Source organism: Ambystoma mexicanum, chromosome 10 (genome assembly GCF_040938575.1).
Source record: "Ambystoma mexicanum isolate Mex_15411 chromosome 10, UKY_AmexF1_1, whole genome shotgun sequence".
Taxonomy (NCBI): Eukaryota; Metazoa; Chordata; class Amphibia; order Caudata; family Ambystomatidae; genus Ambystoma; species Ambystoma mexicanum.
Window position 1 is genome coordinate 1,027,369,548 of NC_090932.1, and position 27,804 is coordinate 1,027,397,351.

The window sequence follows — 27,804 nt, forward strand, 5'->3', positions numbered from 1 at the left end:
TCCAGCAGGAACCTCTAGATCATCAGTCAGAACCGCAGTACTCATTATGGAGTCTGTGGACAATGCATGATTCCTTAGCACATACACACAACGGGTGTGAATATGCTCTATACACTCTATCTTCCAGCTCTCCCATCTGCACCGTCCCCATTCTCTCCTCTCCTGGCCCGTCTCCCTTCCACACATTTCCACCCCACTCTCTCCTTCTTCCTCCCCCTCTCTCTGCGCCCTGTCTTTCTCTCTCTCCCTGCCCCCTATCTCTCTCCCTGCCCCCTGTCTCTCTCCCTACCCCCTGTCTCTCTCTCTGTCCCTCTCCCAGCCCCCTATCTCTCTCCTTGCCCCCTCTTTCTTCCTTCCCTCTTTCTCTCTGCCCCTCTCTCTGCCCCTCACTCTCTCTCTCTCTCTCTCTGCCCCCTCGCTATCTGCACGCCTCTCTGTCTGCGCCCCCTCTCTCTCACTCTGCCAACCCTCTATCTCTCTCAACCCCCTCTCTCTCTCTCTGCGGCCACTCTCTCTCATTGCCTCTCTCTCTCTCACTCGCATCCTCCCCGTCTCCCGCTTCTCTTTTCCCTTCCCCTCTCCTCTTTCTTATCTCCCGCCCCTCATCTCTCTCCTTCCCCACTCTTTCCTCCTGGTCTCCCTCCTCACTCTCTCTCCCCTTCCTCACTTTTTCTCCCTCCTCACTTCTGATCCCCTTTTCCCCCTCAAAGTCTCACCATAATAGTCATAAATGACTTTCCCACTAAGACGGTGGCATTTTTGTATTCCAGGTTGAGAAGAGACGCTTCAACCTGCTGAAAGCCCTGAGTGAGTCTCCTGTGGCAGGCACCAAATGCCATTCCTACGACCGGGAAGTGCACCTGCGCAGAATCTTGACGCCTGGGCATTACCTCCTGGTCCCCAGCACCTTCCTCAAGGATGTAGATGGACAGTTCCTTCTCCGTGCCTTTTCCACTGGCCGGATACACCTAAGGTATGATCCATGTTAGGTCAAAAGTCCTAATCTCTGCCATAGCAGAACCCTTTGTGTTTTTTGTTTTTTCTAGACTGGTTTACCAACCTTTTCCGTACTGAGTCCTCAGCCAACTCTTCTCCTGGGAATTGAGTCCCCAGTGTTACCTTTGGGTTCCTTAACCTGTCTGGTTTAGGGTGCCCCACGGGCGCAATTCTCCCTTGAGTCTCCCAGCACTACTATCTTTGTATCCCCTTGGTAGGTGGCAGCTCTCGTGAGTTCTAATGGGGTACAGTGTGCTGTACCCCAACTGTGTCCCTATTAAGGAACCCCTGTGTAAATTCAGTCAAGTGTCCAACAAGCTGAGTATGGTTTTCTATGTGAGACTGAATGGAATATGCATATTCCCAATTATGGTTATGTCTACTGCTTGCCTCAGAAAACAAAGGCTCGTTTTCGGAACCAAATGTTCCCTGTTTGCGAGTTGCACCTGGATTTTGAGTTGAATCTTTACCTGGAAAGAAAACCCGGGGAAATATTATTGAAAATGCCAATATCCATGGAATGGGTGCCTGCCAAAATGTGTAATGGATGCAACCAGGTGATAACGTTTTGCCCTGTATTCTTGTCCAGCTCACTTCCATCCTAAGAGTTGACCGTGAGTGCTCGATCACTGCTACCCGCAAGTGAGCCCTGAAATGCTTAAGGAACCATTTTCCAAGGATTAGAAAGACATCCTCACATGCTGCACAGTGGATGCTTGCTAACAGCATAATGGTGCACTACCCATTGAAGGACATTGCTATGCGATTGGGAGTGTTGGTGCAATGTGTGACAATTCCAGTATTTCTATATGCCCTTTATTGGTTTGCTGCGTTCCATTTAAAGTCAATAGCCATGTTAAAGATGTTGCCCTTTTTATCCTTATTTAAACACGAGGAAGACCTTGGGCCTGATTACAAGTACAACGGTGAGGGAAAAAAACTGCAGTAATGAAGTGGTAACTCTCTTACCACTGTATTACTGCACCGCTGTACTTTAACTTTGGTGATGAGGCAGATGAAAAAACCTCCAGCAAAATGCTGGTGGTAATTCTGCCACTTCACTGCCAAAAATCTGCAGAATTACTACCAGTGGAATTACTGCTGGCAGTAATTCTGCCAAAATCCCCATGTAGTCCTATGGACTCCATAAATGGGGACTAACACCGCCATGTCACCCCTTGCAATCCAGTGGTAATTCCGCCAGACCAAGTGGTCTTAACAGTAATTCTATTTGGTGTTATTCCGGCGGATTTACCACCAGAATCCCACCAAACTTGTAATGAGGCCCAGCCTCCTTGTAATGCAGCCACATATTCTTTAGATGATGGCACATGAAGTATGACTTAATTTTATGCTTGGTAAAAGAGGCAATTGGACAGTCAGAATTGTATTTCACTCCCAGAACTGTAGCATCCAACCCACAGTTCTTTGTTCTTGTGCTTACACGTATCCAGTCTAACTTTAAGCACTCTCTCTATCCAGGTGCATAGCTCATGGGTTTAGTGCTTCTCTCTGACATTGGGCAAGCCTGCAGTTTGCAAGTTCGAATCTCACAGCAGGGCTTACTCAGTCTTTCATCCTTCTGAGGTCAATAATTTGAGAACCACTAAATTGGCTAATAATAGCACTTATCACAGCACTTGCAAATGGGAGTCATAGAATGCAGCTCTAGAAAAGAATACATTATTAATGTAACATCCCAAGTCTATTGGCTACATGGTGTCGCATACTACCTGGGTGCTGTTTGGCTGTCCTGGAGCGCATTAGAGACCGGAAGGAGGATGGAAGTGGTCCAAGCTGCTTTCCCCATGTCTAGCAGGCCTAGCCATTGGATCTTCAGCAGGATCTCCCAGGCCTGCGTTTCACATGTTGGTTTACTTTCCTGAATGTAATGTTTTCCTTTGCTCACCTAGAGTTAGCAATAGCAGAGCAAACCAGGCAAATCTAGGAGGTGAGGGGAGTGGGGTGGGCTGCACTAGTATACAGTATAAAGCAGTATTGTTTTGAATAAAGAATAATACACTTGTACCTATGGCCTGTTCCCTTTTTTTTATTTTTTTTTTATTTATTTTTTACCCAGAAAGGGAATGGGGCTGAATACCATGGCAAAGCAGGCTCTCAAAGTAGAAATGGGTCAGCCAAGGAGAAGGCGCAGCGATGCCCCCACTCCTCATCCCTTCCTTGCGCATCCCTAGCTCCAACCACCAGCCATTTTCTCTTCAATGGGATAGAAGCTCACATCGCTCAGGACCGCCTTGGCCTTCAAATTCTGTTTGTTTGGTCCCTTGTGGCCCCATGACAGACAAGCAGGGTTTCGCATATGGCCTCTCCTGAGCGGTCGTTCTCCAGAGTGGACTCTTACTCCTTGAGTTTCTGGGGCAGTAACACTGTGTCCTTATTTACACTGACTCGCTTGCATCTTGGATGATGGGAGGTAGAGTTTGTGCACCCGGTACTGGTGGTGCATCAGAACTATGACTATCGCTTTGTATTGAGAGAGTGGCCCGAGTGAATGTGCCATGTGAATGTGCCAGTTGGTGCCTGGGAGATGGATGTGATGGTGTGTTTTGTGGGTGTTCTCAACGCATTTTATCCTGATCTTGATGTAAACTGTAACTTAAGCAGGTGAATAAAATATACCTGCAACTAATTCAGAGACTCTTACCTGATTCCTTAAAACATCACTTCAACATTTTGGCAAGTACGCCTGAAAAGGACTTGTTGAGATGTGTGAGGAGGCAGCCAGAAACAAACACCACCTCTTAGCCTACCATCGCTACATGTTAGCTACTCATTTCAACTCCTAAGAAGTATCTATGGACTATAGCATCCAGAAAAGGGACTGTATTTGCTGTTAAATATGCTGCTGACTTGCTGCACATGGGCACTAGGCGGTTTGTGTCCGCCCCATGCATTTGCTGATCTGTCCTACATGCAACGACTTTACCAGGAAGCACGAGGTCCAGGATATCTGTGTCCACTGTCGCAGCCAAGGGCTCAAGACACCACAATGCCACTATACAAATTCAGTTAGCCTCCTATTTGGTATCAAAACTGGGATGCAATATTTACGGAGCCCATGGGATGGAGTTAGGTTTTCACAAATCGGTAGGGATTTCTTCAGCATCCCGATCCTCCAGCCCTTTCCTCTTTCCCTTAGTTCAGATCTGCCTTTTTTGCGGCAAAACTGTCACTATCTCTGGGATTTATAGTGCTGATAGCTTTTTTGCTTGGCCTTTGCTGGATCTTTTTGGTTGATGCTGAAGTAGTCAGGATTGCGCGTTCCATCAGGTAGCCCACACCCGATACCCTTAGCCCTTCCGATGGGGTTCGGACACATACACAGTTGGTATAACTTTCTCTCTCTCTCTCTCTCTCTCCCTCTCTCTCTCTCTCTCTCTCTCTCTCCCTCTCTCTCTCCCTCTCTCTCTCTCTCTCTCTCTTTCTCTCTCTCTCGCTTTCTCTCTCTCTCTCTCTCTCTCTCTCCCTCCCCCCTCTCTCCCTTCCTCCCCACTTTGCCTCTCTCTGGTCCCTTCTCTCTCTGGTCTCCTCTCTCTCTCCCTCTCTCTCCGGTCTCTTTGTTTCTTTCTCTCTCCCTCTATCTCTTTCATCGCTTCCTCCTCTCTTCCATTCTAGCTTTCTCCCCCACCCTCTTTGACTCTCTCTGGTTCTTTGTATTCCTCCTCCGCTCTCGTAATTTCTTGCTCTCTGGTCTCTTCACCTCCATCCACCCCCGCCACACTCTGCACCAACCACCACACCAACCGCTCCGAACTCCAACACCCACTGCACACCTCTGCTGGCATCTGCTTAAATAGCTTGGTGGGACTGGTGCAGGGCCATGTACTTGGGTGATCATGCCCATATGTGTGCAGTACAAGAGTCTGTGAAAAATAATTTCTCATGTGGTTTGTTTCAGGTTGTGATCACCCCACGGCTTTGCTTCTTCAAGCTTCTAAGTAGATGTCCTTCAACTCGGAAATAATATGATAGTGTCTCTTGTTTCAACAACCCTGCCCAAAGGCCACCGGGCTGTTCCTTTGGATTCACTGCATGCTATAACTCCTGACTTTCTCTAGATAATTGCAGGCCCCAGGGACCAGGTCTGAGTGGGGCCCGAGGTCTGCTCCATGAGCAACGCTCGCAAACACCTCTCCCCTGACCTCTGTGGCTACCATCTCTGAGCTGGTGGTAGACCTTGGCACCCAGGCTTAGCCCAGTCCAATCCCCTGGCCTTCCGCCTCTAACTTTGTTGTACAACCTCACTCGTCTGCTTGCCTTCCCGATACAACAAATGTAGGCTCCCTACCTGCAGCGCTCAGGTCCTGCCCACAATCCCCTTCCCCACTGCTGCTTCCGAAAGGTGTGTGGCTGCATTGCTTCATGGCACTTGCTCCTCTTATCGTGCTTGTACCCGGGTGCTGCCTGCTTCAGAGCCAGTGTCTTTTTGGGGACAGCACACATCTCAACTGTTAACCTTCCTCACACAGGTGATGACAACCAACAGATATGGGTATAGAAACAATAGAAAGACTTGTGTGCTCTAAAGTCTCCCTTGAGGCGCAGGGGAAGGCAATTTACATGCCTTCCGCGCCAGAAAGAGAAATGGTGGCAAGCAACTGCTCCGCGGGGAAAGCAATGTTGAGGGGTTTTGCTGTTCCTTTGAGAAGCCTCCAACTTGCAGTAGTCGAGACTGTTATTTAATTTAGCAGGATTCTGGAACCACCAATCTCTCGCTCTTTTTTTACTGGGCGAGTCACTATCTTCCTCTCCACTTACTTTAGGTCTTTTTTTTCCTCCTGCTTTTATTTAGTCCCCCCCTTCTCTTTCCTCTTAATGACCGGGTACTCCCTACGGCAGCCTCCTGGGTTACTTCTGTGGCCTTCAGCACTCTTCATGAGCTCCTTTTGGCACAGGCTGTTGTTTTTTTTAGGGCCTTGAACCCGTCTTCAGACTCTCTGAGGTGTTTAATCGGCCTCTCCCTTGCGTATGGATTACAGTTTTTAATGTGGGATTTGGAGTTAGTTGATGCCTCCCCATGGGTGATCCCTGGCCCTTTCCTCCTAAAGAAATATCTTTGCCTATCAGGTCTAATTTGTATTTGTGTGGAGGTCTTGCAAGGTCAATGATTTTCTGTATGAGTATGAATCCTGCTCTTTCAGCTTGTGCCATTGGATATGATTTCTGCACCTCGACGAGGGGAACCAATCGGGCAGGCGATGGCAGAATGCCTCTCATAATCTGTTCCCTTAAAAAGCATGGCATGGTAAGGTGGCCATGTGATCATGCCCACATTTGCTGTGCCTAGCATAAGTTGGCTTGGGTTGGCACCCAGCTTCCTTGACGATACCACAATCCACCCAAACTGCTTTGTCACTGACTGCATTTGTGTACATATAGTGTGCAGGCATAGCTTTGCTTTGTTGAAGGAATGTTGGCTAACATTAACCTAACTTGCTTTTCTGCAATGCTATACTATGTTAATGTAGGTCATTTGCATGCTAGTATGTTTTATATGGTCTAATTCAGAGACGTGTTGGGCAGAGGGCGCACTTTGTTTCAATCCTGCTGGGTGTATGCCAGAATGCACGCCATTTTCCCACAGCATGCATCAGTGAGGTGCACCCCAGCAGTTTATCCTTCTTCCATATATGTTCATTACATTTTCTCATTTGGCGTAAAGCGCACCTCGTACTTTAAACATGTCTTTGTGCGGTTCTTTTTGTTGAGGGAGTTGTGTGGTTCTTGTCTGAGTGGTGTGTGTGTAGGTGTGTAGGTCAGAGGTGCTGTATCCTGTGAATAGGTGATGACATGCGCCAGTGGCATGGGTGACTGATGTTGAGTGGAATATTAAGAGCGGCCTTAGCGTGCGTTACATGTGCTTTAGTTGGTGCTGGGGAAGGTGGACCTTTTAGCTTAAATTGCTGGAAAAAAATAATTGGAACACATACCTGAGATTCTTGCCTTAATTACAGGACTTGTAAAAGTACATCACACAAAAAGGCATGAAAATCTTCCTCTGTCATTCTGATCTGGTCTCACACGACTACTTTTTTGGAAGGGTGTCCAGTAGTTCCTTGGTGTAGCACCCCTCACACCTTTCCCGGGGCCACCTGAGGTGTTTGATAGGTCTAGGACTGGTATTGCACCAAGGACACCATTTTGGGATCTAAATCCTACTTTGAGTTAATGGCGCCAAACGCAGGGCCGTAATCCAACTCTCAGTCAGAGGCCCTGTTTACATGGGATTTTAATGGCCGCAAGGCTGAGGTTCCACCGTGGCCTAAAATACAGGATGGACATGGACAAGAGGTATTCCGGAGGACCTTGGGAGCACAGAAAGATGTCCTTCAAGCCCAGTGTCTGTAGAACTCCAGAGGCTCTAGGCACTATGGGGCTATGAAGCTGCCACATAAGGGACATGCAGCCTGATCTCATAATGCTTGCACTGAGTGGCTTGGGTGGGAGAGCGATTCTGCATGCTTCCTGCCGACCACTGCCCATCATCCTGTCAACAGTGAGGCCAAGGGGCTCAGACCCTAAACCACCTATGGCTTCTTTATTGGTAGACGTGCAACAGGATCCACCCTCAAGCTCCTCATGCTTCCCCTAATAAGATTGGACAGAACTGCGGTGAAGCCATTTGGGAAGTGAGTCTTCATGGTCTCTGATTTGGATCCAGAGTGAGAGGAGCAAATTGCCACGCCATACCACAATCTTATGGGTAATGGATTTCTTCCAGCCTACGTTCCTCGAATGCCCAAACTGGTGTTCTAGAAGATGTTCTCTCCCAAAGGTTAGAGACCAGATATTCGGGTTCATGAAGATGTGATGAAGGAAGCAAAAGTATGATGTGACAAGCCACTTTTGGTGTTCCCAATGGAAAAACAATTGAAAGCAAAATTATTTTGGCCTGATCTTTATCCAAGAGACAGGCGTTTACTAGTGCCTTTTGATTTAGATGGACATTTATGCTTTGAAGCATAAGCGAAGCAAGAGGCTGAGGGACATCCTAATTAATAGTGGGCTCATAATTCTCATGGAGCCCTTGTGGATGAGTGCCCACATCATTAGATCTCGGTGTGACGGTCTATTGGTGGTTAAAAAATGGTGGGCCGTTGCATAATACTGTTACTGATCAGCATGTGTTGTAATCTCTTCTTTCCTTGGTTGTGTTATTTAATGTGATTCTTACAAACTGGTATGCAAAGGGTCATGTGGATGTCATCATTGCAGAATACTTAAATAGTAGTTGTGAGCTAGCGGGCAAGATGCTGGGTGGATAATGGTACCCTAGGACCAGTGCTCCAGATTTGAGGTGGGAATATTTTACGCCCTCTTTCTAAGATTTTCAAAGAAAATGTGATATCAAGAGAGTAAAAAGAAGTTTTCTCCTTTGCAAGATAGTAAAAAGTATGCGACATCCAGCCGACATGTGCAAAGAGTTGAAATTGTATGGAAATCATTAACATGTGGCAGCTTTCCGCACCATGGCTAAAAAGCAGGTTTCTCACAATTAAAAGTTAAAGCACATGTTGCAGTGGCAGAAACGACCGCTCACAAATTAAACAGATGAACACGAACATTCTGAGTTTCTCTTGCATATAAAGAAAGGGTACACCAACACTATAAGCTTTGTAATGCAGGTCTGCTTGAGTAGGAACTGTGCCGGCTTCCGTTATAGGTCAAAGGATCGAATCAAAAGGATCGAAAACAAAAGGGTCGATTTATTATTTATTATTATATATATTTTTTTTTTTGGGTCTCCCTCCCCAAACCCACTTTTTTGTGGTAAAAAACTCTTTTCTTTCCTATACGGAAACCTAAAAAAAGATACATTTAAAGAAAAAATTGGACTCTTTTGTTTTAGGTCCTATTGACTCGACCCTATGGCATTCAATCCTTTTGGATTCGAACCTTTGACCGGACACTGTCGGCTTCCGTAACACAAGCCGAAAAGGAGAATCAAGTCAATCCCAATGCAAGCTTTAATCATGTAGAACAGGTGGAGATCAATGCAAGGTGTAAAGCAAGGGTAGATGATTCCCACACAGAACAGATCAGGAATGTGTCTACGCAGTAGAAGCTCCTCTCATATAAAACTGGTGTTACATAGCCTTCAGTAATGAACACTCCACTCATAATATAGAAACAGTATCCCATGGATCTCAGTAGATCTCGCTTTCCTCAGGTTGAACAGGAACGTCTTAACAATGCAAGCTTACCACACTTGGAACAGATACATTGTGGGTAACACCAGTATAAATTCCACTTGCATAGAGAAGGGACTATGTGGGATGGAGCAGTGCAAGCAGCCCCACACTGAAGAGGTACATTAGGGGCCTCACCACAGCAGTGCAAGCTACACTCACATAGAACTGGAACATCATAGTCCTCAGCAGTCCAAATTACTGTCACAAAGAACATGCCCAGCATATGCGTCACCAATATAGCAGTGGGAAAACCACCCACAAAGAACAGGAACAGCTAATTGCCTCAGCACTGCAAGATCCTCAAGGATAGATAGCAACTAACCAAAATACATAAGCTAACTGTAATGAGAAAAGCTTTGCACAGTAGCAATTCTGTAAACCACAATTCGAAGGATTTCAGCCTGAGAAAAAAAAGTATTGCTCTGGAATCAGCCTCCGTCTGCCCTTAAGGGTTGCAAGACCACCACCCAGTTTAAGAAACAACTAAAAACGACTAAAAACACACCGTTTGACCTGGCCAAGGCCCTTTTTTTCTCCTCCTGGTATAGACTCTCCCTCCTGACATAGGCTCCCTGTTTTTTGGTTTTGCTGGATTTCTTTTTCAATTACAAATGTAACAGTTTCATTTTTGTTTTGTTTTTGAACCTCACTTGCACTTCCTGGATAGTCAGGTTTTGGATGTTTTAATTCTAGTCTTGAAGATTTGAAGAGGCTGTGACCACTGTGATTGGTGTAAAGACAATCCCTCACCTTTGAGCAAGGACTCTGTTGCCACCTACCTTTAATTGTAATTTACCCAATTGACTGCAAGTTAAGGTTGAATGGATGTAAACTAAAACGTGCATACTGTTCGTTTTACACATTGTTTTGATAATTAGTGTAAATTAAATAAGAATCAAAATGAATTGCCTCTGCAAGAGTGTACACAATATGCATCGGGCAACTAAAACATGACAAAACATAAAAATGAATAGGACCCGTCAGAAACAAAACAGTAGTTTAGCAAAGATGTCTGGTTTCAAACAATGTATTACATTGTGGAAAAACTTCTCCAACACGATAATGTGTATGAACACATCATATAGATGCATCTTGATGATCAATGCACACAGCACAGGAACTCTGAAAAACACTTGTGTGCAATACTGGTTTGCTTTCATTGAAAAAAAGCATAATTTCTTACAAAAGATGATTATCAATAGTAACTCAGTTTTCCATCTGATTAATTATATGATCCTAAAATGCTAGGAAAATAAATATGCACAATGCTTCTGTTTGTTCCATGAGTGTCTAACACAGCAGACCCTGAACAGAAAGAAATCGTCCCTTCAATCAGTTTCTTTCTGAAAGGCTTCAGAGAAAAGATACCTGTTTGAGATGCTTTCCTCCATGGCCTGCAATTACATCCATGTAGATAAAAATCAAAAGAAGCGTTCTGGTTTCTGTCAAGTAACTTGACCTTTGCACTGCCCTCTGCTCTAAATTAGTGCATAAATGATACATAGGAAAATAATAAAGTTGTCGTATTTACAAGATTCTAATGCATAAAAAGGCCTGGTACAATGCAGCAGGTTAGTTGTATGCTGCGAAAGTGCACCCCCTGAACTCGCTGGGGAGCTCCTTCTCGTACCCTGCCCTCCCCCACTGTTTTACACCATGGCCCCAAGCCTTTGTCACGGGATCCCGGGAATACGGGAGGAGCAGGCATGACTTCAGCAATAGACTATTCATGCCCCTCAAATTCCAAACAAACGGTTACTGCCCACCTTAGAAAATAACTTGGCTATGGCGAAGCCGTATAGGGCTTTGGGCGGTCTTCTCCTGAACACTCATGTAGCTTCACTTACCAGCTTTACCAACCTGGTTGAGGCTGCAGGCCCGAGCGCGACCACCACGCAACTCCAGATCGACGATAACCCGACTGAAGAAAACCCCTATGGCGGGTTCTTGCCGTCGGGAGAAATTAGAAATAGTGAGGCTGTGCCCGTTAACATGGAGCCCTAGGTCTCCAACCCTCCAAGACAGGACTATTTCCCCGCTGGCAGGGCTCTCACTTGCCAAAAAAGGCAGTGGTATCCTATCAAAATCTAGGAGCAAATCCCTTTTGGACAGTAAATCTATCAAGGGGCATTTTAGAGCAAAGGCCCCTGTTCTGTTGCTGAACAATAAGGTGGCTGCCCCTCCAATAGGAGGAGACTTGAGTAACATATCGGACATAGATCTTGCTAGCACAATCCTGAGCACTTCTCCACAGAAGGGGTCCACCAAACCCTAATTAGCGAAGAAATTACAGAGGAGACTATTCCATCCACAGAGATTGAGGAAAACGGTATTATCAAACCCCGTCAGAACAAAGGGATATCAGCTCCATTAGTGACCCAGGCCTAGCTAGAAGGTGCCGGGCGCTATGGGCACTGAGGACTTTGGGGCACCTAGGATGTCCCAGTCGAATCCCCTGGACTCCCAGCCGAGGCTTAGTGTTGAACTGGCCCCGGCCAGAAGTGCTCGAACTGGGAGAGAGTACTCTGTGCCAGCATTCTGTCGGGTTAAAGACAATGTAACAAGGTTGCTCCAGCTGTCCTCAAATATCCTGATTGGGGGTGAGAAAAGGTGTCTGAGAGAAATGGAGGATGATGGAACTCTGGACACTAGAGCCCCTAAAAAAAAACAAAAATTGAGTTAGGCTTCTAGCACGATAAGAGGAGCAAGTGCCATGAAGCAATGCAGCAACACACCTTTCGGAAGCAGCAGTGGGGAAGGGGATTGTGGGCAGGACCTGAGCGCTGCAGGTAGGGAGCCTACATGCAGATAAAGGACTTCTCCCAGAGGCAACATGAGAAGGCCCACAGCAAGATCAAAGTCTACCGACCAGAAGCTGTCCTTAACGGGTGAATGCGGTGTCAGTGAACTTCAAGTGAGGAGTCGGAAGACTCAGAGTCTGATTTTCATGAAAGGGAGCAATCTACTCAGGGGAAAAGAGGATCTGTGAGGCCTCCCACCCTGAAAAGAGTGCAGGAGCTACTGGATTTAGAGAAACTGGATAACCACCAAAAATGGGAGGCTCAGTGCACCCAAGTCCAGGCCTTAATTGAGTCCATGGTCTCCATTACGCTGTGTCTCTTCCTACATTTTTATGAAAATCTCAACGAGAACAACATGGATCAATCAACTTTACTGGCACTGATGCACTCGAAACTTGTTTTCATAGAATCTTACATTGAAGTGTCAAGGGAAAAAAGATAGAGAAAGGGAGTCGGAGGGAGCTATCTTGAAAAACCTCATAGAGCTGATTGAGGATGCCAGAGAGGACAAAATGTCCTTTCTGGCCTGCTTTATATATATACTATTACCCTAATGAAGTGCCAAGACGTGCTTGTCAGCAGAAAAATACATACCCCTAGAGAAGATGCCGATTTAACACCTAACACACTGCAAACAACTACGGGCCCCCAGTATGGTCCTGTGGAAAAGGAACCACTTGCATGGACGTTAACTGACCTGGGGAAAACAGCCAAGTGCCCTCATGTAGTGGCCTGGGCAGCGAGAGAGATATGGCATCTGCCCAGATACAAGTAGACGCTTGCACGCCCCCTACCAGTTCCCAGGTTTCCTTGAAAAGACATACAGAGTGTCGAAACTCGACAGAAGACGGCACCTTTGTTGAGGCACCTGTGAATGACCAATTGAATTCGAAGCCTTTTTCGTTTTTTGTCGAGGACAATCGCAAGCTTCCGAAACCTTCACTGAAGCTCAAAGAAGAGAGGCGAAACCCAAGAACATCATGTTAGCGAAGGTGCCACGTGGAGGTGGCTCCAGAAACTTCATTAGAAATGTAAGAACAGTTACAGTTTCCTCATTGACCATCGCCCCTCCACTTGAACAACATAGTCTAGATTCCTGTGATTTCCCATCCCCAAATGATGGCTGGGGCGATTAAACAAGCTCTGAAAGGCTGGTTGAAGGGGATACCCCGGTCTCTGAAGCAGAGGATGATGCCCTGCTGCTGCTGTCTACTTATGAGGATTACGAAGTAGAAGAGGAGGAACTCGACTCTGGGCCTATCTCAGCAATATGTGGGGGTCCCCAGATGAACGAGTAGTGTCACAAAAGGAAGCCAAACCATTTGAAACACTAGGAGTTAAATGGGAAAGAATGACCCGGAAGAGGATCCCAGTCGAGAGACAAGCTCGAGTGATGGAGAAAATGATTGCAGACTCCAGGTGGGCAGGCCTGCCCCGACTGCGGGAAACCAGGACCCTGCCTAAGAACAAGAGGCGAGGGACTCCTCACCTGAGTTCAGAGGGGAACTAGCGACTAACATCGCAAGAGGGAGCTAAGGCCCCTGTAAGGTTTTTTGGGAAGAGTACTGAAGGCTGATGATGGCCTCATATTGAACTGAGCCAACATCATGAGTCTCCTACAAAACGTACCACAACTAAGGGTCATTACATCAGAACACAACAAGATAGTTGACCTCCCTAGTGAAGAAGAGAACGAAAGGGTTCTGTTGCATATGGCCTTTTCTGCTCTAATAGCCCTTATGCTGAAAGCCAGCAGCGAACTGGGGGCTTTCGGCTTCGGTTTGAAAGAGCATGATTTCTCAGCTCGCCATGACCTAGAACATGACCTGAAGGCACAAAATGGATGTTCTCCTGCCGACGAGGAACTGTCATCGAAACCAACTTGAGATGTCCCAGTAGCTCTTCAGGGCCCAACGACCCTGAGGATTATGATAAAAGGAGCAACCAAATTGAATTGCAGGAGTTCCCTCCCAGGAGAGAGGACTTGATCACAAGGATGCCAAAAGAGTAAGCATGGGCTGGCTTTCAAGAGGACGAGCCGCTCCGCCTGTGCAATTAGAACGTGAAGGGACACGGTTTGTTATCTTTTCAGATTGGATCATGGAACACCAGGGGCTTCGCTCACTTGTTGCGAGCCCTGGATCATAGAATGAGTAAGGGCGACATACTGTGTCTTCAAGAATCATCGTTGAGCGACACTCAATTACTGGACCGATTCACGGGTTACTTGAACCAAGCGACTAAGGGCCTGAAAGGGAGACCCAGCTTGAGGCTATTAACCTTGGTGAAAAATAACTCTGTGAGAAAGGTACTAAGGATTATACACCCCAATGATCCAGCTCCTTTAATAAAACTAGTGGATTCCTCCATCCCAGCAGAAGGAATACTGGTCCTCTTCAACCTGTATTGGAATCTGAACAACAAGGACTCAAACTCCTTTATTACAGTTATAATGGAATGGATCAACAAGTTAAGAGCACAATTAATAGACCCGTGGATAGTCCTTTGTGGAGACTTGAACATTTATTGCCTCTCATTGGCCCTGAAAAAATGCTGGGGTGCTGGGAAGCCTCCTCAGAAGCAAAAAGCGTCAAGAGCCCAGCAATGGCTAGAGGAATCCCAGATCAGGGACTTGCACATGCTAAACAGTCAAGTAAGGGGAGGGCTAGAGCAGTCATGTCATTTCACGAAAATGCCAGGTGTAGCGGAAGTGACATTACATGACCCTTGACGAGATCACAGGAAGTGATGTCATTTGACACCACCTCGAAGTGATATCGCGGGTAGCGATGGAATATGACCTTTCACCCGTTGACAAAACAGGAAGTGTCATCACATAGCATTTTACACTACGAAAAATATGGTCATGATATCACTATAATGTGATGTACATTTCATACAAGAATGGATCGCCATATGTATCGTTAAGATCAGTGTGTATAGGCCCATATTAACAAATTACTGTGAATGCAAGCAGACGTCCATGACCAAATGATAGTGATGTGTTATTACATAGCACTTACGCTTAAGTGCTTTATATAGAAAAAATATACACCCAGTATCACCCAACTTGTGTTGGTACTCATTTATCGACCTCAGAAGGATGAAAGGCTGAGTTGAGGTGTTTAAGAACAGATTAAATCAGTGACTCAACCCCTGGAGTGTTCCTGAAATAAACCATTAATGAGTCTAGCAATTATTATATAGAATTCCAGAAAGACACATTATTTGGTATTCCTATTCTTTCTTATTTAGGGTCAGTGCTGAAAGTGTTAGACTTGTGGCACTCCTGTTCTTATTTTTCTTTTTTTTTTTTAAAGGGTCTGAACAAGAAGGCCAGCCACTCCAGAAGTAAAGAGCCACATGGTGCTGGCCATAGCCCAGGAGCTTGCATAAAAACAATTTAAAAAATGGGGTCGCAAGGGACACCACAGAGGTCACAGTTGCGACCTCTGGCGACACCTAAATGATGTCCCTGTGCTAGAGGGGGCCATAACTTGGCACTCGTCCTTATCTAGTGCGACACAAGACTATTTTTTTGTTTCTGGCTGCATCTTTCCAAGGGTGATATCCCCGAAGATCTTCCACTCCAACCAAAGCAATCACAATCCGATGATCCTAACTTGTTCAAGACCATCTGGGAGGGTGGGAAAAAAGTACAACTAGTCAACCTGGACACAAAGCATATTACTGGAGCCAGGCAGAAACGGGCTGTGAATTAACGCAAAGTCAGTTCCTGTTTCGGCAAAGATGCTGAGAGGGTGGCAAGAGAACTGTGATGAGGGGGTCGATTACGAATCCTGTTTAGCTGTCTTTAGGGATGGCTCAAACCAAGGAGGTAAAGCACCCCTTAAGAAAAAAACATGTCTTTGATGACTCAACAGCAACAAAAAAACATCAGTTGCATTGAGATCTTAAGAGCCAAAAATGTCTTCCAGGACCAACAAGACTCCAGGAGAGGAAGAAATTAAAACAACAATATCGAAACTGGGCCATTTCACACAGAGCCATGCTTCTTCAAAAGGACGCTGAAAGCATTTATGCATGCGATAACAACCAAGTACTCAAAGACCGTGTGGTCACTACTTAACGGCAAAGAAGAAAACAACAGCTCTTTGCAGTTAAATCCGATACATGAGTCCGGATGGGTCGACCACTTTGAAAATCTGTTTGGCCAAAAGCCGAATAAACACCTTCCTGGTCCACCGGAACAACAGGACCCGTGGCACATTAAGTTCGATAGAGCTGAAATTAGAAGAAATTCAAATGCCATGCTGAAAGAAACACCTGAACTATGGACAGACTTTTTTATGGCCCTATTCAAAAGAATCTCTCAACATGGAAGAATACCGCTCTCGTGGAAAAGAGCAATAGTGGTTCCTATATTTAAAAAGGGGGACAGACTAAACCCCAAGAACTATGGGTCCATCACTCTTTTGGACGTTCTAGGTAAAATCTATGCAGGAGTTCTGCTGAAGCGCCTAAAGGAGTGGATTGCCAAATCTGAAACGCACGACCCAAGACAAACCCGTTTTGTCAGTAACACAAACTGTGGCCTAAATCTTTTACTCATCAGTATGTTGAAAACCAAGGCCTTGAAAGGAAAAGAGACGTTGTACATAGCATGTATAGATATGGAGGCCACTTTTGACTCTACTGATAAAGAGCGCTTATGGTCGAAAATGACTGGAAGAGGCTGCCCTAAAGATCGTGTAGTGGCCATTAAAGATATTTATACTGGAACATCTCTGCAGATTAGGTTGAACAAAGAGGGGACACTCACAAGGGATATCCGCACAGCCAGAGGACTCGAGCAGGTTTGCCCCTAGCCCCAATCTCCTATAACCTGTATATCAACGACATGAAACATGTGTTGGACCCACCTAGATCTTGCCCCCCCCGAAGATAAATGGAACCTCGGCTGGCTAGTTCCTATTTGCGGATGACCTGGTCCTCTTGGACAGAGAGCCCATTGGTCTTCCCAAAAAATTGGACGCCCTACAGGAGCATGTTGACTCAAACAACCAAAAATGTATGTGGATAAAACCGAGATCCTGATTATTCAAAACCCAAGAATCCCACGATGGAGGTTGGGAAATAACCAAATTAGCACCACAGCGTCCTTAAAATACCTAATGATCATCATTAGTGCCAGTGGTGGCGAGACGGCTTGGATCTCAGACGTGGTTTTGAAAACAAAGCAGCTGACAGCACAGGGTCTGGTGTTGGGAGAACATTTGACACATTTTTCTCTTTTGCCAATCATCCACATTTACAACTGGAAGGTAGTCCCATCGTGACCTATGCAGGAGAGGCCGGCCTGGGCTTACCTTGGGGAAACCTGGGAGAAGCTGGAGAGTAAATTCTGGAAGTGCATTTTAATACTTCCTAATGCGATCCCTATGTTAATGAACTGAGGGTCTCATCCTTGTATGTAAGAATTGTTTGGAAAACTCGGACTGTTTTTGGAAAACGTAATCCCCCGTATTGCCCTCCTCGATACCACATCATAAAAATGAAGCAAGTAGGTATGAACGACTGGGTGCTGAACCAATGGAGAGACAAATGCCTAGAAATCTTGGCACAACTAGGCTTCTCTGTGGAAACACTTTCTTTCTGAACCCCCTCTTGGTTAAAAGGACCCTGTGGGCAGCAGACTGGTCGGAAACAGAAGCCAGGGGATCTGCTTCCAAGATCCATACGCTATCGAGAAGTCTCACCAGCCTTCTTAATATCACAACAGCGTATGTAAGAAAATCCCCGAACCCAAGATCTCTAGACTTTTTTTAGCGATTTTGTCTAAATGTGCTACATACAAAGACTACACTATACAGTATGGTGGAACAAAAAAAAATTGTCTATGCAGTTTCCCGGGAGGAATCACTGCAACATCTAGTCCTCTATTGCCCTGAACTGAGAACAGAGAGAACTCTATTATATGAGAAGATGAAGAACACTGTAGGCATGGATGCTGATGCCTGGTGGGAGAGTCCTTATGGAGGTGTAAGTCTGGCAGTAATCTGGTATTTGGTGGCCTTTCTGGAGAGGGCCTTTTCAAAGAAATTTAAGGACCATGCTCTGGAGTTGACTCTACCAACTAGCTGAACTTGTAGTAAATAGCCACCAATTGATGCCTTACTGAAGACTGGAAACTAGATGGTGATCTACAACCGAACTGGAATTGGAGTAGAGCGAGTGGTGGAGGGATTGAGAGTGCATTCTTTCTTCTTTTTCTTGCTCTCGTCCTCTCTGTCCTTTCTCCTGGCTCTTGTGTCCTTGAGTCTTCTTTTTTCACTTTTAGTGAATGATTTTTTCTTCTTTTTATGGACCTTTGTGGAAAAGCAAAAGTTTTTGTGGAAAACTGAACGCTTAATAAATAAAAGACATTTTTAAAAAGTGATTATATTTGTACATCTCTTCAATAATGACTCTTATCAGACATTAGTACCACACCCTGTGTTTCCAGTGATCATGCTTGTCTAACAGCTACAATACTACTTCCTAGGTTATGTTATCAAATGGCCTGGTGCATAACAGTAAATTGGGTCAACAATATGATTTGGCTCTTAATAACGTCACAAACATTTCTTCGAGGGGATTGGGTCCTCCGACGTATTCCATATCTATGACAGTAATCACCACAGCGGTGCTGCTTTGGAAAATCTGTCTGCGTCCTGCGTCGATGACGTCGATACGCTGTCCTCGAGGGCCTCCGTCGAGCCGACATCACCGGATGTTATAAGTAGGGCGCACGACGCCCGTAGCCTCAGTTCCGTTTTTTCCGCGAACGTGTTCGCTTCGCTTCGGAGATCTCGGCGTGCCTTAATTCTACTGAATCCTGTTCTTTCGGTTCTTCTAACCTGTTTCTTCATTGCATATTGTATGATGTCTTCGGCTTCTTCCACCCCGCGGTCCGGGTTTAAGAAGTGTCGGGTGTGCGGGTCCAAGATGTCGCTAACGGATACGCACAATGCTTGCCTCTGGTGCCTCGGGGAGGACCATGATACGGACGACTGTGTCGACTGCCAAACGCTCACATCGAAGGCCTTGCGGGAGCGTAAGGAGAAGCTGTCGGTCGGTAAGGTGGCCAAGTCCCGGAAATTGCATTCCACTGGTCTTTCGACAGATGATTCGAGGGGCGACTCTCTGCATCGTCGTTGTGAGTCTGGGGGTTCTCGGTCTGGGAGTCGGTCCTGCCATTCCTCTGCCTCTTTGAGGCACTCCAGGAAGCGCCGTCACAGGTCGCCTTACCCGTCCTCGTCCGAGGACTCCACCTGTCGGCGGGTTGCTTGTCCCAACAAGCATTCCACTCCTGAGGAATGGGATTCCTTTCGAAAGGAGTTGTTTTTGGGGATTTTTCAATCGCAGGGTTCTGGTCGGTCCGCGCCCTCTGAGGATGCCGGCCGTGGCTGTGCTAGAGACGCCGCTCGTCCGCCTTCGGGCTCGAGCAGTCGTCGCGACCACTGGGCGCCTTCGAGGTCCCGGTCAGACAATGATGGTTGCTCTAGACATGCCCATTCCAGGTCCCGGTCCTCGACGCCCTCGAGACCACGAGAACCTGTGAAGTCTTCGAGGAAGACATCGATGCCTGCGGCGCCGAGGTCATCGACAGACTCTCTCTCGAGGCACCGCCTCCGAGGAAGTCGTCGATGCCATCGGCGCCCAGGCTGTCGAGAGACACGCTCTGGGTTCCGCCCTTGAGGCTTGTGTCGACGCCGTTGAAGCTGTTGGCGCCGCGCTCGACACCGATTCTGTCGACGCCTTTTGAGGCAGTTTTTTCGGAGGGGCCTCATGGCACGGTGGCACCCCCCAGGAAGGCGCGGGCCAAGGCTAAACATGTCTTTGTTCCTTTTTCTGTGCCCTCCTTCCAGCCTCTGGATTATATTTCTGAGGTGGATGAGGGATCTGAGGAAGGTGTGGTTCCTGCAGAGGTTCCTAATGACATTGTTTCTGGTCATAGCCAACTTGAGGAGCTGCTTCAGTCGCTGCACGATGCCAGTGGTCTGGACACCTCTCCGGAGGTGGAGTTTGGTAGGCCTGAGCCTGGCACGCATGCCGAGTCCTTATACCGGCGCCTGATGTCGAGGGTCACGGATTACCTGGGGTGGTCTGCCCCCCCCTGGGGATTTTCAGCAGGATGACCTGACTGATATCCTCGACCAGGGTCCACCAACTGACCCAGTGCTTCCATTCCATATGGCCTTGCAGAGAAGGGTGGCTGCGGCTTGGACTTCTCCGGAGAGTCTCCCGGCAGTGAGCAAGTCCTTGCTGAAGAAATATCGCCCAGCCAGTGGCGACCCCTGCTACTTGACCACGCACCCCACTCCGGAGAGTTTGGTGGTGCAGGCGGCTACGGATCCGCAAAGCAGGCGTCGCACCCTACCATCCCTCCTGATAGGGATGACAAACGTTTTGACGGCTGGGCGAAGAAGGTATTTTCTTCTGGGGATATGGCACTTCAGGCTGCCAACTCCGTTTGTGCCTTGTCTCGTTTCACGCACACTCTTTGGAACTGTATTTCCGTAGCGGCTGATCATATTCCCAAAGGGGAGGAACGGGATGGTTTCCTTGCTATCGTGCAGGATGGCAAGGATGCCATGTGTGAATCCGTTCAGTCGGGTCTGGACAAGGTTGATTACGTAAGCGTGTCCATGGCAGTGAGCACCGTAATACGCAGGTTTGCATGGTTGCGGAAGTCGGGTTTTGCTCCTGATGTGCAAGCCCGGCTCCTCAACATGCCCTTTGATGGTCTGCCATCTTTTTGGCAGCAAGACTGACGAGAGTCTTGAGAGGTTGCAGACCTCCAAAGCTGCAGCAAAGTCGCTGGGCGCGGCAGTCCGCCAACCTCCGCCTTTTCGTCCTAGGGGACAGCAATGGAGGGGAGGTTCCTTTTGATATTACTCGTCCTTAAGTAAATCGAGAGGAGCTACAAGTCAAAGGGGCAACTGTAGGAGTGCCAGAGGTGGAAAACAAGGTACTTGAGGTGCCAAGGCTGCTCGAGCAGTTGCCACTTTACCCTCAGGCACTGCCGCAGCCGCTTCAGCTCAGTCATGAGGCCCATGCGTCGCCGGTTGGGGGAAGGCTGGCGCAGCATCTTGTAGAATGGCGTGCCATTACTTCAGATGTGTGGATTCTGGCGATCATAGCCCACAGCTACTCTCTTCCTTTCCGGCAGAGGCCTCACGACAATCCACCAGGAAATCTCTCTTTGAAGAGTCCGAATACGCTCCTTGCGCAGGAAATACAATCCCTGCTGGAGAAAGGCGCCATAGAACTGGTGCCTGTAGCGGCGAGGAACAAGGGATGGTATTCCTCTTATTTTTTGATTTCGAAGAAAGACGGGGGATTGAGACCCATCATGGACTTGCGCGGTTTGAACAAGCTCCTCAGGAAGGACAAGTTCAAGATGGTTACTCTTTCTCAAGTCCTCGAGGCCCTTCAACTTCAGGACTGGTTGGTGTCTCCAGACCACAAGGACGCTTATTTTCATGTGCCGATCCATCCCAAGCACAGGAAGTACCTGAGGTTTACGGTTGGCGACTCGCACTTTCAGTTTCGGGTCCTGCCGTTCTGATTGACCTCCGCCCCAAGGGTCTTTACCAAGCTCATGGTGGTGGTGGCAGCGTATCTCAGGAAAGGTGGGATTCACGTCTACCCTTACCTGGACGATTGGTTGATCAGGGCGTGCTCTCCCGAGCAAGTCCTGGATCATATGTCCGTCACCTGCCATTCTCACAAGCTGGGCTTCTCCCTAAACTTAAAGAAGTCCCACTTGACGCCAGCTCAGCGGCTCCAGTACATCGGAGCAGTGCTCGACACGTCCCTGGGGCAGTGTTTTCCTCCCCAGGTGAGGTCTCACCACATTCAGCAGATGGTGCACAAGTTTCAACATGGCCAGAGTCTTGAGGTTGCTCGGCCTCATGGCATCCTGCATTCTTCTGGTGCCAGAGGCTAGGTTGCGGATGAGATCTCTGCAATGGGCTCTCAAGCTCCAGTGGTCACAGTCCTCCAGCAGGATGTCGGACCCCGTTCAGGTGCCGCCCTCGGTCACCCAGGACCTTCTGTGGTGGGCCGTCAAAGGAAATCTGATGAGGGGGGCTCCGTTTTGGCTACCCTGGCCGGAGATGACGATCGTGACGGACGCATCCCTCACGCGATGGGGAGCTCATGCCAACGAGCAGACAGTCAGCGGTTGTTGGTCTCCGTCGGAGTCCAGACTCCATATCAATCTGTTGGAGCTGAGGGCCGTCAGGCTTGCCCTGAATGCTTTTCTGCTGACTGTGCGAGGGAAGAATGTCCTGATTCTGACGGACAACACAGTGGCCATGCACTACCTCAACAAAAAGGGGGGGGGCAGGGTCACTTCCTCTGTGCAGGGAGGCAATGCAGCTCTGGTTCTGGGCCATCCATCAGGAAATTTCGATCTCGGCAGTTCATCTGGCCGGAGATGAAAACGAGATGGCGGACGCTCTGAGCAGGCAGAGCACGATCTCTCACGAGTGGGACTTGGCTCAGGAGATTCTGCTGGAGATCTTCGCCCCTTGGGGGACCCCTTAAGTGGTTCTCTTCGCCTCCAGTGTCAACCGGAAGTGCGAAAGGTTCTGGTCGTGGGAATTTCCTCCAAGAGGAGCCTTAGGAGATGCGTTTGTGGTGGAGTGGTCCTTCCCACTGCTGTACGCGTTTCCTCCAGTCCCCGTCATCCCGCAAGTGCTGCGGAGGTTACGGAGGTTCGGTTCCCGGATGATCCTCATTGCTCCGTCATGGGCCCGGAGGACGTGGTACCCGGACCTTCTCGACTTGTCCATCTGCCCTCCATGTCGTCTTCCCTAACGAGACGACCTGCTCTCACGGGAGGGGGGTCAGGTTCTCCATCCAGAGGTCAGATCCCTGAACCTTCACACTTGGCTTCTGAAAGGTTGAGGTATAAGGATTGGGACCTCCCTGAAGACGTGATGGATGTGTTGCTTTCGGCCAGACGGCCGGCAACAAAGTCCCTGTACCGTTGCCGTTAGAGAAAGTTCTGCGACTGGTGCAGGGTTAAGAATGTGGATCCTTTTTCATGTGACATTCCTGTGGTTCTGTCTTTTTTGCTTTCTTTAGCCCACAGGGGCTTGCAAGTGGGTACCGTTAAAGGTTACCTGGCGGCGCTGTCCATATTTAAGCGCTCGTCTGAGGAGTGTTCTTATTTTAAAATTCCTTTTAATTTCTCAGTTTCTGGAAGGGCTCACTAATGTGTTCCCTCCGTCGCCTTTCCAGGTGTCCAGTTGGGATTTGAACCTTGTTCTCAGGTTTCTAATGGGTGCTGCATTTGAGCCTTTACATTCTTGTCCTTTGAGACTATTAACCCTGAAAACTGTGTTTTTAGTTGCGGTCACTTCCGCTCGCAGAGTGAGTGAGTTACAGGCACTGTCAGGTAAGCCACCCTTCACTGTGTTTCATAAGGACAGGGTTGTCCTTAGAGTTCGTCCTTCTTTTCTTCCGAAAGTTGTGTCGGAATTTCATTTGAGCCAGAAGGTCGTTCTTCCGGCATTCTATCCTCCTTCGCATCCTGGTAAGGACGAGGAGAGGCTCCATAGGTTAGATCCTAGGAGAGCTTTAAGTTTCTACATTTCACGCATGTCCCGGGTCAGAGTGGACGATCAGCTCTTTATTGGTTACGCTGGAAGGCATTTGGGACAAGCTGTTACTAAGGAGACTTTGTCTTAATGGATTATCTTGGCAATTTCTGAATGTTACCGCTTGGCGGGTAAGGACCCTCCGGTAGGCTAACGGGCCCATTCTACTAGGGGTTATGGCTGCCTCTACTACCTTGCAGAGGGGTGTTCTGATTTGTAACATCTGTGAAGCAGCCATTTGGGCTTCGGTCCATACTTTTGTACATCACTACTCCCTAGATTCTATCAATGGGCAGGATCTGGCCTTTGGCAAGGTGGTCCTTTACTCTGCAATTTGATTGGGCATTCTAAATTTTGTATATTCTAAATTCTTTTCCCACCTCCTTACGTTGGTACTGCTTTGGGAGTCTGTCATAGATATGGAATATGTCGGAGGACCCAATCCCCTCGAAGAACAAGTTACTCTCTTACCTGGTAACGTTCTTTCGATGGGATGGTCCGACAACGTATTCCATATCGCTCCCTCCCTGCCTACCCTGCTACAGAATTTCTTATGCGATTGCAGCTTACGTTTCCGCAACGCTTTCTGTGGTCATACTGGCAGAAGATTGGTGCCACACATTCTGGGGGAAAAAACTACAACTGAGGCTACAGGCGTTGTGCGTCCTACTTATAACATCCGGTGACGACAGATCGACGGAGGCCCTCGAGGACAGTGTATCAACGTCTTCGACGCAGGACGCAGACGCCGAAAGATTTTCCGAAGCAGCATAGCTGTGGTGATTACTGTCATAGATATGGAAAACGTCGTCGGACCATCCCATCGAATGAACGTTGCCAGGTAAGAGAGTAACTTGTTCATTGATGCTCCAGGAAAAATTGTGGAATCATCCACATTGGGCAATAAAGGTACTTCTGGATCCAAGCTATTTCAATCTAGCAACAGAAGGAGCCCTAACCCAGAATTTTTAGTGTGTGAAAACAAAGTACCTCTTCATTCTTATGACAATGGGGTGGCTATTAAAAAGATAGTTGAGAAGGGATATAGGAGGGCTAGTAAAGGCCAATTGTGACAACAATACTGCTCTGTGGATACTGATAGCAAAACAAATAAATAGAAATTGTTAAATAATCATAAACATCACATGTATACCAATGACATCCAACAAATGCTAAAAATATTGAGCTTGAAATCGGAGGCTTCATTTTGGGGATTGGTGAATAATGCAAAGAGTACTCCAGTAGGAATGTCAATTAATTCAATGGGTCTCATTACGACCCAGGCGGTAAGTTACCGCCTGGGTCGTACCCTTACCACCATGGTGTAAACTACATTTACACCATGGTGGATGGCGGATTTACCGCCCCATTCCAAGGTGAGTGGGGCGGTAAATCCCCATTTCCCATTTACCCTTCCCCATTCCCATTTTTGCCCCATAGGGCATATTGGGAGTGGGGAAGGTTCTAATTAGGCCACCGTAAATTACGGTGGCGTAATTAGCACCATGGTCCCTTAGCGCCATGGATTTTAACGCCTGCAAAAAGCAGGCGTTAAACTCACCATGGCGCAAAGGGACCTCGGAATCAGGCGTTAAGGGTCGGCGCCGTTTACGGCGCCGTTAAACCCTTAACGCCTGACTCGTAATGAGGCCCGATGTCTGAAAATTTGTGGGTGAAACATTTTAGTGAGATTTACAATTGCCATGGGCCACACCATCTAGCCTCTTATATGAATGTTATATGAATGTTGCATACTGGAGGCCTGGATATTGAAGTTCTCCTTGGAAGTCATACGGGACGTTCTAGTAAAGTTCAAGAATTCTCAATATCATTTATAAAAAAGACCCTGTGCAATGGGCATTAGCTCTATAGTTTTTGTTCACCAATTCCATTACTTCCTCCGTAATGCCTCCCTCGTTGACCAATGCGTACACCGTGCCGAAAAGGGGGATTGAAGAAGTCCAGCAAATTACCAGCCTATCTCCCTTCGCGATGTGGCCAGTAAATTCTTTGCATCCATTTTGCTTAAAGAGGTAGAATCTTGGGCTAATGTCAGGATTGGCTTGTGGATTCGAAACTGGATATCTGTGCGCTAATGATCACTCAATAAATTAACAAATTCTTAAATTATGCTAACTCCAACACATTTGGCATTCATCTCACTGGTAATTGTGATCCACATGAAATTGACTTCTTGGATCTGCATATCTATAGTGAAGTTAGTAACCTGTACACCACTACTTACAGGAAACCAACTGAGGTAAATTCTATTCTCTCAGCACAAAGCAATCACCAACGTTCAACTATTGATAATATACCAATGGGTGAATTCCAAAGGCCAGACGAAATTGCAGTCATCCGAAAGATTATGATAAGGAATGTAATATCCTAAATCAGCGTTTTTTAAACCGGGGCTATGAAAGTGAAGTCATCGATAAAGCACATGCTAAATTTGAAAATGTGACTCAATCTGAGCTTTTGGCTGAGGACACTAGGACCAGAGAGTCCCCAAAACATATCTCACTTGTTACCCAATTCACCAATGACACTGCATTACTATTTAGACTGGCCCAAAAACATTGGCACATCTTGGGACTTGACCATGACTTAGAACCGTATTTGACACCTAAACCTAAATTCACGTTTACTAGAGCACCAACAATCAAATCTATGGTGAGCCCATCATTCTTCGAGAATACATTGTCCAGATCTGTTTGGTTACAACAACCAGTTGGTTTCCACAAATGTAGAAACTGCAATCAATGCCCATGGACCCATACGAAATGTCTGGTCTTCTCAGAAAGATTTGGTTCCGAAGTTGTTATACGAGACTTTATCAACTGTAAGAGCACCTTCGTAGTGTATGCCATAATATGTGTATGTGGCAGGCTCTACGTTGGTAATACTATCCGTCAACTCAGAATCAGAATAAGAGAACGTTTAGCTAGTCTCAAAATGTGCGAACCCAAATTCCCTCTAGCCATTCACTGGCAATTAGAGCATCAATTGGAAAACATAGCGGATGTACGTTTTATTGGACTAATGAAAGCGCACAGGGGTAAAAGAGGCGGCAATCTACAACTTAAACTGAGACAAATGGAAGCCAAACTTATTTGTTTTTTACGTTGTACAATCCGAGGCCTTAATTCCGATCATGAGATGCATGTGTTTTTATAAAGCTAACAGTCAATACGTGATTGTGGACCTTTTCGGCCAGCACCTAGATCCTTCACAATTTGGGCCAGGCACCAATACTAGTTAGACATTGACATAGATACACCCACCATGCCTTTAAATGTTTTATTTATCAATTACTTTTATTTTTATCTTTTGTATTATTATAGCCAATGATTACATTTCACTCATGCTAGACCCTAATAGCTTTCATTTCTATCCAACTCTTCTACCCACTTTATTAATTTTATCGTGAATCACCTTCATATATTTTTTGAATTTTGACAGTTTACCAGCCTCGCTCCTCTCTTGGAATGCTGGTCTTGTTTGTTAAAGACTGCTTTTGCTTCACTTTAGTTCATCCGAATTGCTTATGTTCACTCGTTTTATTATTTTTTGAACGCCATTGTTGAGCTTGTAATTGGATTTTGTTTACCTCATACGTCATAATGGAGTGACGCAGCACGTCATCACATTGCTGACGTCCCTTCCGTGACGTATACATTGCCAACGTCACTTCCATGACGTAGACGTATACGGAACTACTTACTCGCTACTCGCGCCATTATCTTTTTAATTCAGGGATTTACCCGATCAAAGTATGCGGTGCTCGATTGATTGAGTAAGTAACAAGTGCCTAGTTAATGTGCAGGTCTTCGATCTATTCCCCATTTTGTATTGGAACCTTATTTATGATTTTTTGCTCCTGCAACTATATTTTCAGGCTATATATTTTGTATAGCCATTACGGCTTCTACTTGTGCCTTTTGACTGTCCACATCATTCATGTGCCCTGTGGTGCACTATATACAAGCCAGCATTAGGTATGTTTTTCATTGGATTCTTGTCTAGTGATTTCTTGTATAGCATTAATATTTGTGAATACATGACGTTATGGTATTTTATCCATTCAATGTAGGATGCTTTAGAATCATTAAGTGAAATTGCCTTTGGTAAGACCAATCATTTGTTTATCATGTACTACCTAACACCTCACGGAATATG

At 46.8% G+C, this 27,804-nt stretch overlaps 1 protein-coding gene across 3 annotated transcripts in view; it reads left to right on the forward strand.

The window, feature by feature from the left end:
• The window catches only part of CAPN10 (calpain 10), a 431,781-nt gene that overhangs the window by 284,850 nt on the left and 119,127 nt on the right, over positions 1-27,804 (forward strand). For all 3 annotated transcript variants that reach the window (XM_069618844.1, XM_069618843.1, XM_069618842.1), the window contains exon 8: positions 771-973. In XM_069618844.1, coding sequence (XP_069474945.1) covers positions 771-973 — 203 coding nt within the window. The remainder of the gene's footprint in view (positions 1-770; positions 974-27,804) is intronic.